We start from the raw sequence: 11775 nt of genomic DNA on the forward strand, positions 1-11775 counted from the left end.
GCACCCGCCCGCCCCATGGGTCCCTGTCCCCTCCGAGCACTGCCCACAGCCCCCGGAGGTATCCTGAGCCAGGGAGGGGCTCACACAGGTACCGCACCATCTGAGGGCCCCAGAGGCCCCACGGCCAGATGGAGAGGAGGTGGCCCTTCTGGGGACTCAGCCCCACCCCTGCAAACATTCTCATGAATATGCATGTGGGAAATCACACCTCCAACCAGAACCAGGGAGACGGAAGGGTGCTGAGTGAGCAAGTGGTTGCAAGCTGGCTCTGGGGCTGGCAGGGCTGTGCTGAGCAAGCCCACGTGCCAGACACTGGCTGAGGTGTGAGAGCAGAGAGACCAGGGGGCCCAGGCCACAGAGCCCTGGGTGACAGCCCCGCCCTCCCGGTGCTAAGGACTCGTTAATCAAGTCAGGTGGGCAGGGGAGGCCAGGAGGAGCCTCTTGGAAAGGAAGTAAGTGGCCCGGGGGAGTGGCCTGGGGCCCAGTGTGGGGACGGGTGTGCAGCGGCTCACCTGGTGCAGACTACGCTTGGCCTGCAGGGCGGCACTCAGCTTCTCCTCCTGCTTCACACGCATCTTCACCACCTCATGCAGGAACTTCTCTTTGGCTTCCTTGGTGTCCAGGCCACCCTCCAGGGCCTGCCGCAAGTGCTCCAGCTCTGCCTCCAGCCCGCTGCTCGGGGTGTCGGTGGGGGCCGTGGCATCGGGGGCGGCAGGGGCCGCGGGCGGGGCAAGCAGGCCTGGGGAGCTCAGGTCCTTGGCGGAGCTGGATGAGGTAAAGGATGGAGAGGACAGCGAGGACAGGGAGGAGGTGACTGCAGAGACAGACAGACGGAGACACAAGTTAGCAGAGCGTCCTCTCCCGGGAGGACCAACTGCCCCAGAGCAGAGGGGCGTGGGCACTCACACTCCTCTCGGCTCTCCACTTCCACCTCGGCCTCCGAGTCCTTGTCCTCCTCGGGGGCAGGCCCGGGTGCTGGTGTCTCCGGGGCTCCAGGGGTGTCCGCAGGCAGCTTCCGCTTCCGGGGCTGGATGCAGGCGGGCAGGGGCTCAGGGGCCCGGGAGACGACCGTGGCACAGGGCGGGCTGCTCACTGCCTTGTGCTGGGCTGGCGGGGCCAGGGCCACGTTGGGGGCCACGCCCGTCTCAAAGCTCTTGTAGGAGTAGAAGCTGTGGGGGACACAGCAGGTGCTGGGTCCTTGACAGCTTCCCCGGCCCCTGCACGCCCCCCACAGCAGGGCCTGCTCCCACAGAGAGTGTGAGGGAGTGGACACTTCAGCCTGGGGCAGCTGGAACACGGCCCCCAGCCACCGTGCGTTGGACAAGCCACACCAGCATTGTGTGCCACCAACTTTAGAGCACAGAAAATCTAGACACCCTCCCCCATACCACCAAAGGACCAGCACTTCTGCGACTGCCTTACCCGGAGAGCTGGGGCCTGACACAAGGCCTCCAGACCACCTGCCCGCCAAGCTCAGGGATGATTAAAGTGGGAACCTGATTAAAGCGGGAACCTGCTTCTCTGGCTGGTCTGCAAGCCCCGTGGGTCACGGCTGGTGGTCACGGTGGGAGGGTCACTCACCTGTCTCGAATCAGGGCTGGGAGATGTGGGGAGAGCTCTTTGTCACTCGCGGAAACCGCAGGGGACCAGGGTCGGAAGGCGGAGAGGCGCTGGCGAGGGTGGACGCAGCCCAGGCTCTGTGGGAAGAGGGGCTGTCAGAGGGGTGCCCCAGGCCACCCCGCCCCCGCCCCGCCTGCCAGTGCCACGCGCCACACCTTGCTGGAGGAGCTGGCCAGGGTCCGCAGCCAGCCTGGCTGCTTGTCCTTCTCGGAGGACGTGGGGTGCTGGGAGGGGGCATCATCTGCTTTTCTTACGGAGGCTGGTGGATCAGAGACCTGTGAGCGACACAGAAGTTCCCGCTGACACGCTGGGTAGGACGCAGCCACACATGAGGCATGTCCAGGGACACGCAAACCCCTCAGGCACACATTGCATGGTGCGCCTGGTCCCACACGGGCCTGATAGCTGGCAGAGGCCAAGGACCCACAGCACGTTGGCTCAGAAGGGACGCCTGCCCACCCCAACTCGGGCTGACAGGTCTGGAAGGGGCAGCGGCAGGCAGGCAGGCTCGCAGGCTGAGCACAGGGCCCTGTTGGGGTCGCCCAGAGCTTTCCAAGGCCGTCACACGTAGTGCCCCCAGAGCCCTGGGTTTTACCACATGGTACTAATTTTAGAAACTTCTTGTGGGGCTGGGCCAGCTGCATGACGGGTGAGCAGAAAGCTTGGGCCATGCCCCGTCCCTGCTGGAAGGAAACAGTCCCAACATGAACTGAGTGCACTCAGCCCGCTGAGAAAGCCCCTGGACGTCCCCAAGTCTCGTGTAGGGGAAGGAAGCTCAGGACATACGAGCCTTGTGTCTGCTGGATACTGTAGCTGGAGTGGCCTCCAGGGCTGGTGTCCAACTGCCCCCTGCCTGCTGGCCCCAGGGAGCACCTGGAGAGAATACCGAACCCCAGAACTGGCCCTGAGGGGCCTGCGCTTCCAGGGTTGTGGGGGAGGAAGTGGTCAGTCAGCTGCCGGGTCAGCAGGGTCATCACAACAAAACTCAAGGGACGGAACCAACTGGGTGCAAGGCCGCCAGGGCAACAGAGCCCACACTTCTGGGTGAATGCACGGGCCACTCCCAACCCCACAGCCAAGGCTCCCTAACTCCACTCCAGGAAACGCGGAACCCTCAGGCCCAGACCCGTGGGGCTGGATGGCATGCTCTGGCCTTGGTCCCAGCACAGGGTGGCTGCCCCCTCAGCCTGCCCACCCAGTCCCTGGGAGACTGGTTGAGGGTCCTTCAGACAGCGTGGACAGACAACTCAGATCTGAACACACCTGGTGCTCTTGCTGGGGGTGGTGAAGGGGAAAGGAGCTGGGCAATGCCTGGGGGCCTCCCGAGCTTGGTGCATAGTGCTGGACTGGGCGCCGCCCGCAAGGGTGGGGCTTCCTGTCTGAGCCGAGTTCTCACGGGAGAGAAGCCACAGTGCCCTGCCGGCTCCTCCAATTCCGAGAAACCTCAGGGAGCCCTTGTGGGAGGTGTCAGACGACCCGGGCCGCAGGCCACCCCCATGTGGCCAGCAAGCCCCACCACACAGCGGGGGCAGCTTCCTGCTAGGGAGAAAGGCTGGAGCCTCCTGCCCCCCGCAACCTGCCTGAGCCCTGGTCCACCCGGGATGCAGGAGCTGAGCAACCTTGGGGACTCTGTCCAACGAAGCCCAGTGTGCTCTCCACAAAGTCCAGCTGGCTGGTTATGGGAATGAGGAAGCACCAGAGGAGGAGGCATGGCCACCAGGGCCCGAGGGAGTGACCCCTCTTCAAAGCCCAGGAAGGATGGGTCGTGGAGATGGCATAAGATCGGAGACACAGCCATGTGTGCAGTGATAGCTGTGTGGCCATCTCTGTGAGGGGCAGAGCCTGTGGCCTCTGGCTCCTGACCCTGCTGGGCCCTGGAATCCAGGACGCACTCAAGCAGCCTCTCCACACTCCAAGATACACGTCCTGCCTGACAGAGAAGCCTGTGGGGACAGTGCAGAAACATGGGTTCCAGGAGAACCCCCCTGGTGCCACAGGGAGCCGCCACCCAGGACTGCTCAGCGGCCACGCCTGTCTGTCACTGTGGAGCCTGTGCATCACCCAGGGACCTGCATACGTGTGCATGATCTGGGGTAAAACGGGAGGTGACGTCACCCCCATGACCTTCCTGTCCTCCCAGGTCAGAGGCCCCAAACCGTGCAGCCGCCGCATATGGGTGGAGCAGGGTGTGCACGGCTGCTGAGGCCGTGGCCACCCCGGAGGGCAGCACAGGGGGCAACAGGCAGAGCAGGGGTGGCTCCCGGCAACACCCCTCGTGCTCACAAGGGCTGTACTCAGTGTCTGAGCCCCAGAGGTCCTGCAGGCCAGCTCAGCCAGGCAAACCTGGGGTCCTCTCTGCAGGCAGGGGGCTCCTGGGGGAAAGGAGGGCTTCGGACTACCGAGGACGAAGCTGTCTCGGGTTTTCCTCCCTGGGTTCTGCACTGTGAACACCGGCTCCACACTCCATTTCCTAGGCCCCACCCTGTCCACCTTAAACAGAAAGAGAAAGCGTACATGGGGGAGGAAGGAAGAGAACATTCCCGACACCGGCCGGCAGCACCGGACTAAGGCCAGAGCACCCAGTGCGAGCTCTGCACACAGTGGCGCTGACTGGCCCATCGCCCAGGCCCCTGGCTCTGGGGTGACCGGGCAGTGCAGAGGAGAGGCTCTCTGACCAAAAGGCAGAGCCAGGGCACCAACCTGGACAGGCCGGAGTGAGAGAAGCCCAGCACAAGGCAGGACCAAGCCCGAACGGCCCCAGGCTCTGGGAGGAAGATCAGACTCTCAGCCCGCACATGCACACGAGGCAGGGTGGAGGGAGATGCTGCCGGAGTATGGCACAGTGGGGCGGCACAGGGCCGCGTGCAGCATCCAGAGACCACCCAGGTGGCTGCCTGGCGGGAGGGTGGCCACTTGGGGTCATGTCCCCGCCCAGGTCCACAATTTCATCCCCGAGCCCTTGTGGGATGTGCGGGCTTTGGGCTGAGGCCCCGGAACATGAGGTGACTGGGCTCCACCTACCCAGGCAGGCACTATACTGCCCTGAGAAATGCCACCCGAGTACAGCTGGGCATCTGTCCAGGGTGCCTGCCCAGGACACCCTGGGTGGTCAGGATGTAGAGACTCCTTGCACCCTCCCTACGGGGGCACATGCCCCTGGTCACAGTCGTGCACACGCAGAGCTTGGCGGGGAGGCCGCATGCACAGACACCCAGAAAAGAGCAGTGCCCCCCATCCCCACCCCCGAGCTGGGTGGGCCTGCTCTCTTCAGCACAAAGGTGTCCCCTCTGGCCTCAGGGCCTAAGGCCAGGATGCACGCTGCCCTGGGTGCTCTGCAGGGCTGAGGGCAGCCAGCACCCACACACCCTCTGGTCCAGCGGCACCAGGCGATGTGGCTGGGGAACCCGGCAGGAGAGTCTCCGACGAGACCTCCACTAGGGATGAGGAGCACAACCTGGACGGAAGACCCGCCCCACAGAGAAAATGACACTCGGCTCCCTGGACTCCTTGCTAGGGGCAGAGTTCTGCCATTTGGGGACCAGGCCCAGGTGAGGGTCTAGCTAGGCGCTGCACTCAATCAGGGAGTGAAACGCACCGTCCAGCCGCCAGACCCTGGTCATCAACTGATTCGAAGGACAACATCAGCCTTGCTGTCAACCACCTGACCCCCCCAGACTCAATGCCTGCGCAGCCGCCCTGGCCGAGCCCCAGTGGCACAGATGTCTCCTACCATCAGACACTGGAGGACTGTCAGCCTCTCCCCAAAGGCAGCTGCACTTCTAGACAGACACCCAGAGCAAGCGCCACAGCTCAGCTGAGGGCCGTGTCCCAATACGGCTGGTGTGTGTACACAGCCTCCAGGGGAGCAGGAAACCCCACGTGAAGCTCACATGAAGCTGGGCGTGCCTTCCAGACACACCAGCTCTGCTGTACAATACACCTGCCTGCACCGTCTCTACCACCCTGTCCATCAATCTGCTTCTGCACCCTTTCATCAGGCGGCAGCTAACATGGAGAACCTTACACCAGCTCAGAGAAAACCTGAAGGTGAACCGTCTGGAGAAACCAAGGCTCTAAAGGGGTGAGCCCCACTCCCACGAACTCCCTAATGATGCTGAAGCACAAGGAAGCAAAGGTGAAACAGCAAAGGGGGAATCCAGCAGAATCAGAACGTTTGTGAAAGGACACCAGCAAGAAAGTGAAGACAGCCCACAGAACAGAAGAAAGACTTTGAAAACAACCCAAGTCCGGGGAGAAGGACTCGAACAGGCGTGTCTCCACAGAGGACACAGCCATCAAGCAAGTGAAGACACTCAGTGTCTCACACTAGGGCGATGCACCTCACAGCCACCAGGATGACTGCAATCACAACCAGAAAGCATGTGTTGGGAGGCAGGAGAGAAACAGGGAACTTGTGTGTTGCTGGCGGGGACGTGACCCAGGCAGCTGCGGCACAGCTGAATGTAGAACCACCCCGTGAGCTCGGTAAACACCCAGAGGACTGGAAAGAGGGGCTCAGCCTGGGACCAGAACCTACAGGAATCCAGACAAAGTACACCCACATGTGAATTCACAATCATCTCAATAGGGAGAATTTAAGTAACCTGCCAAGTGCCCCTCACACTCACGAGGACAGCTGGAGCTGTTTCAACGATGAATGATATGCGGCATCACTGGGGAGGACGTGGAGAAACCAGAACCCCGTGCTACTGGAGGGGAACAGTCAGACTAGCAATTCCTCAAAAGCACAGAATAGCCCACAACCCAGCAATGCCACTCCTGGATGGACACACTCAAGATAAATGAAAACACATCCACAAAAAATGGGACATGTATTCATAGCAGCATTGTTCCTAACAGCCAAGGAGTGGAAAGTCCCACATGTCCATCAGTGGGCGAAGGAGTAAATGAAACGTGGTCCATCCATCTACACCAAAGAGCACCCCTTGGTCCCAGTGAAGTGCAAGGCTCTGACATGTGACACCAGGTGGCCCAGCAAGAGGAGCAGACCCAAGAGGCCACACTGTTCCGGCCCCATTCTCGTGGACAGTCCAGAACAGGCAGATCTGCAGACAGGAAGTGCACCAGTGGGCCCGGGGGCCCACGGGGCACAGTTTCCTTCCAGGTGATGCAGATGTGCTGAGACTAGACACTGGTGCCTGAGCATGGAATCGTGCTCTCAGAAAGGGTGGACTTTATGGCACGTGAATTACATCTCCATAAAGCTATTAAAACTACCTATGAGAAAAATGAAATGAACTGTTGGTTGAAAAGCCAAACCACTGAGGATCAACGGTTCCTGACTCACCGTCCTTCCAGCACAGGACGGAGCAGGACGCCTGAGGAGCCACTTGTGGCTGGCCCTGGAAGAGGTAATGGCCCCATGCCCACAGGATCACTCTGACCCACAGGGCCCAGAGGGCGTCAGAGGTCAGGGAAGGTCTTGGTGGGACTGGCATCCACTTGGCACCTGGCTGGGCAGCCAGGGCATGTCCAGGACAACAGCATGGACCTGGTCAGGGTTCTGAGGTGGGGGTGGTGGGCTGCACACAAACGCAGAGGCCAGGCACAAGGGGTGGCCCCTAATTCCTGAGGACCCCCAGATCCCCACCTCCTAAACCCTGTGGTGGGCAGTGGGCACCCCAGGAGCCATGCCCACCATGCAGGGGAAAGTCTCTCAAGAACTCATAACCTCAGGCCTACACAGACCCCTGGGAGGAACGGGGTGAGAGGCAGCACCACACAGACGCCCAGACTCTGCAAGAAAACGGCAGAAACACCCAAATAAACCCAGCCTGAGAGGAGTGGACACAGGGAAACCTCGTGTGAACTGGCCCCAGCTCTGGGCAGGCACGAGGGCCTACTATGCTGGACTCTCCCGCCCAGGGCGGCCAAGGGCCCAATGGGGCAGGAGGTCAACCCTGCTCCAGCAGGTGGACGACCTCCCTCACTCAAGACCACAGCCAGCCCTGCCGTGCCCAGAATGCCCCCATCCGGGGTGGGCACAGCAGGGAACCACAGGCTCCTTCCTGCAGGGGTGCCCACCCCAAGGGAGGGCAGCTGCAGAGGACAGAGTGTGGCCCCTGGGCGGACACGGGGCTCTGAGCTACCACGTCCCACCCAGGCTTCAAGACTAAGTCCTGCCAACAGCACCCAGGTCTCCTGAGGGGAGCTCTCGGCCCGGCGCTCCGGACCACCATTTCTAAGTCCACCCCAGGGCTGCGTCGTGGACAGTCCAGGAGATTTTACAGTTCCAGAAACTGCCAAGCTATTTTTGTAAGTACCATTAATATTTTCCACGTGATCATTCATGTTTCATATTACGCTTAAATTAACCTATTTTCTGATTATTGTGGTACAGAGGAAGCAGATTAAATTTGCAAGACAACCCCAAACCCCAAAATGAAGTGAAAATAGCAATTTTACAGATTCACTTTGATTTTTTTAAATTTAAGTAGGTCATCTTTTCTGTTACTTCCACATCGTTGATGAGAATAAGTTAAGACTTTTCTAATCAAAGTCACTGCCCCTCCCCCACGAACCAAACCTCAGCAGCTCTCGGCTGGCAAGGGTGGGGGCAGGGGTGGGGCCTTCCCTCCCCAAGGAGCCCTGGACACCACTCAGAAGGAACCCTGGGCAGGTGCACGGTCTGGCAGCCCCCGAGACGGCCACCCAGCTGCGGGTGGCGCCCCTCCATGGAGACTGTAGGGGGGTGGGGGAAGGGCTCGGGGGTATGTGTCCTTGAACACCCTGGACGTCTGTCCTGACCACAAGAGGCCTCTGGTGCCCTAGTCTCCACACGCCACAGCCCTGCCACCAGCCCCGTACCCGGCCGCCCACACCCGCCGCCCCTGAGAATCAGAAAGTCAGGGAAAGTCCCGCCGGACCGGGCAGGGGGAATGGAACCTTTCTTTTCCTTCGCAGTCACTGGAAAGTAACCGTAAAAAGACTTTCAAAAAACCCCAAAGAACCAGAACCCAAGAACAATGAAGCTGTTTTGAATATCCACGGTTCTTGTTTTGGGGCTTATTTTACTCCTACAACACTGTTCTTGGTTTTAAAGGGTGGTGAGCGCCCTGACTAGCCAGTGTGGAGTGGATGCAGGCTCTGGCCCCGGGAGAGGGAGGGGGACAAACAAGCCTGTCTACCCAGAACAAGAAAGGAAAAGCGACCGCCCTTCCTGGAGGGTGACTGAGCCCCAGCCTCACCAGAAGAGAACAGTTCACAGGGCAGGAGGGGGGCTGGACACACTGTGGTCCACGTGGGCAGCCCTGGCCCCACCAGGCCCTCAGGAGGCTCAACCACTCTCTTGACCCCCAACAGGCCTCTGACACAGGAACCAGGACGGATGCGTGGGTGCCCAGGCGGCTGCTCTGCAGGGTCACTCCCCCGACACCTCCTGACCTGGGCCCGCCCCCCAGCCGCTCCTCTCACACCAGCATCTGCCACCAGGGGTGCCATGGCGCCTCACTGCACCCACGGCATCTCCCTTGAGGCTCGAGGGGGTGTGGTCCCCGCCCCGCTCTGCTTCCACTAGCTGGCCTCCTCCTCCTCAGAGCTGCAAGCTCTGCCCAGCGGTGGCGCTGGGCCACCCTCTGCTCCCTACACCTACAGAGCACCCCAACATGCTCCTGGACTCACAGGGGCACTGGCCGTCAGGACAAGGTCAGGGCACATGTAGGGGAGCATGTGTATACGTGTGTGTGGGCACCTAGGGCATACACGTAGCCTGCACATTCTCATGTGTAATCCATCAGCTGCCCCAGGTGAGAGCCTCAGAGAGAGCCCCAAGCAGGGGGCAGGTGGGAGTCAGCTGAGGGGATGGAGTCAGGAGGGGGACGGGCGAGGCTCAACAGGCCTTTCCCAGAGCAGAGCCCTAAACCCAGCAGGCTGGGGGCCGGTGTGTCTGGCTGGCCCCGAGACAGGGCCTGGGTGGAAGACAGCCCCCCGCAACTGGTCTTGTCAGTCAGACACTGACCCAGATGCTGACTGGGGGCAGGGGGGCACCGCTAAGCCACAGCGTCAATGAAAATGGGAGCCACACGCGATGAGAGGCCACTGGGACCCAGCAGCCCGCCTCCTTCCAGTAAGGGGTCTTCCTGCTCCTCCAAACGCCAGCCTCATGCCCACTGAGGCCCTCGGACTTGACCGGCTCCTGAGCCTTGGATGAGAGCAGAGCAGGAGGGGGCCTGCCGAGCACCTGGGGGCCCAGGGAGGACGAGGCTGAGGACTGCTCAGAATCCTGCCAGGGAGCACACACGATCAGAGCAAGCAACAAGGGTTGTGTCCCCAGAGGCGCCTCCACCATCTCACCCATGACCCATTCCTGCGGGAGGGGCCACCAGGGCGGCATGGGCAGAGTGGGCAGCACCAAGTCCCTCCCTGTGCGATGGAAGGAGGATTGGGAAGCTTGGCGTCGGGAGGAGGTGACATGGTGCAGGGGCCGGCTGGTTCTGTGGTGGAGGCTGGAGTAGCAAGAGCTCCATGCCTGGATCCCGGCCACCATCTGTGTCCTGGGGGCACTGACGTGACCTCCACTGGTCAAGCACGCCCTGACCTCTGAGCCGGCAGATGTGACTCCCACGTTCAGTTTATTGTCACACAAGCACGACTCCAAGAAGGAGACCTGGTGCTGGGAGAGGGCACTCGATGGACCCTGAGCCCCCAGCTCAGTGCATCCTGAGAGGCCAGAGGGAAACAGATCTGCTGACCAGACCTGCTGATCGTGCAGGAGCTGGCAGGGGCCTCAAAGACACAGTGGGAGTGAGAGAGGGGGAGCCTTGCTCTCCAACGACCCCCTCACTCCAGCTAGCCAGGCTCCCTGTGTCCCAGGAGGCCCCATGTGGATGAGGTCCACCACCCCACACCCCAACCCACTGAGGGGAGCCCCTTGCTCAGGCCCCACTTTCCAGCACCTGAAGTCCATGGGGGCAGACCTGCCTACCTCACAGGGACCACAGAGCCTGCGCCACCCTCAGGCGGACAGCCCACTAACAATGTTCTCAGGGTCCGAACCGCCCATGTCAGGAGATTCCTGTTTCTCTCCACATCAGGATTTCTCCTGTCCAGGAAACACGCTCCCCGTCTTCAGAGTCTAAGCAAAAACACCCATATGTGGTGTCCACTCAAAGGCCGCACGAGGCCCATCTCCACACAGAACGGGGCTCTGCCTGGCTCTCTGGAGCCTGACGCCAGACTCCCATAGCGCCCCGGGGCAGGAGGCCGGTGGAGAAGGAAGCCCCAGGAGGCCCTCCCAAGAGCCTTTCTAACCTGAGGACGAGACACTGGGGCTGGATCCCAGGTCACACAACGGCCGACACCCGGCTGGCGTCAACTCTTAACAGATTCTCGGCAGATGAAGTCCATCGGGAAGACAGTGCGGGCAAAGAGCGAGACAGCATGAGATCCCAAGGGGCTGGGCTTTCCTTCAGACAGAGGGGGCCACTCGCCCCCTACCCCGGCCGAGCAGGGCGTCCTGGCCTCTCACAACCACGTGGGGGGAAGGAGACCGGCCTGAAGGAAAGCCGGGCTCCCAGATTCTCATCGTCCAGCCCTCCGCTCCTCAGAGGGTGGCAGAAGGAGCTGTGGAGGCCCCCCGCCCGCAAAGCAAGGACAGAACTCGAGAGCCCGCTGCAGCTCCCCACACATCCCTCAGACGCACCCATCTGCACTGCACAGAACAAAGAGGAACAGTAGAACTTAGAGCGTTCTACTGCTCTAAGAACGGTAGAACTTAAAACATCTTATTTTTCTTTATTTGAAATGGTGTTAATTAGCAACAAAATCCCCCAAGACAAGTCTGTCAGAGATTTTAGCCCTTTTTTCTGCTTCCCGGACAAAAGCCGAGTTACACAGCAGGCCAGAATCCGCAAGACACATGGTCCCCTGGACCTGCCAAGTGCGTGACTGCAGAGGCTCAGCAACGGCTGCTCACGGTCCTCAGGGACCCGGGGTCAAGGGCTCCCCCAGCTGTGGAGCGCAGCCTTGCGAGGGAACTTGGAAACTGCTTTCTAACCAGTTAAGAAGAAAGATCCTCCAAAAGAAGAGTTTTAAAAGCCCATCTGTTAATGTACCCCAAGTGCATGCAGAGGGCTGGTGACGGTGAGGAGATGGAAATTCACAGTGGAGGCGGCTCAAGCCTGCAGAAACCCCAGG

At 61.0% G+C, this 11775-nt stretch overlaps 1 protein-coding gene across 1 annotated transcript in view; it reads right to left on the bottom strand.

Annotated features, from left to right (window-relative positions):
- Window positions 1-11775, bottom strand: part of SKI (SKI proto-oncogene) — a 56438-nt gene that overhangs the window by 1623 nt on the left and 43040 nt on the right. Inside the window, 4 exon segments of the mRNA XM_010850215.1 lie at window positions 513-814; window positions 907-1169; window positions 1582-1697; window positions 1776-1895. Coding sequence (XP_010848517.1) covers window positions 513-814; window positions 907-1169; window positions 1582-1697; window positions 1776-1895 — 801 coding nt within the window.

The sequence above is a fragment of the Bison bison genome, unplaced genomic scaffold (genome assembly GCF_000754665.1).
Source record: "Bison bison bison isolate TAMUID 2011002044 unplaced genomic scaffold, Bison_UMD1.0 scf7180017864289, whole genome shotgun sequence".
NCBI lineage: Eukaryota > Metazoa > Chordata > Mammalia > Artiodactyla > Bovidae > Bison > Bison bison.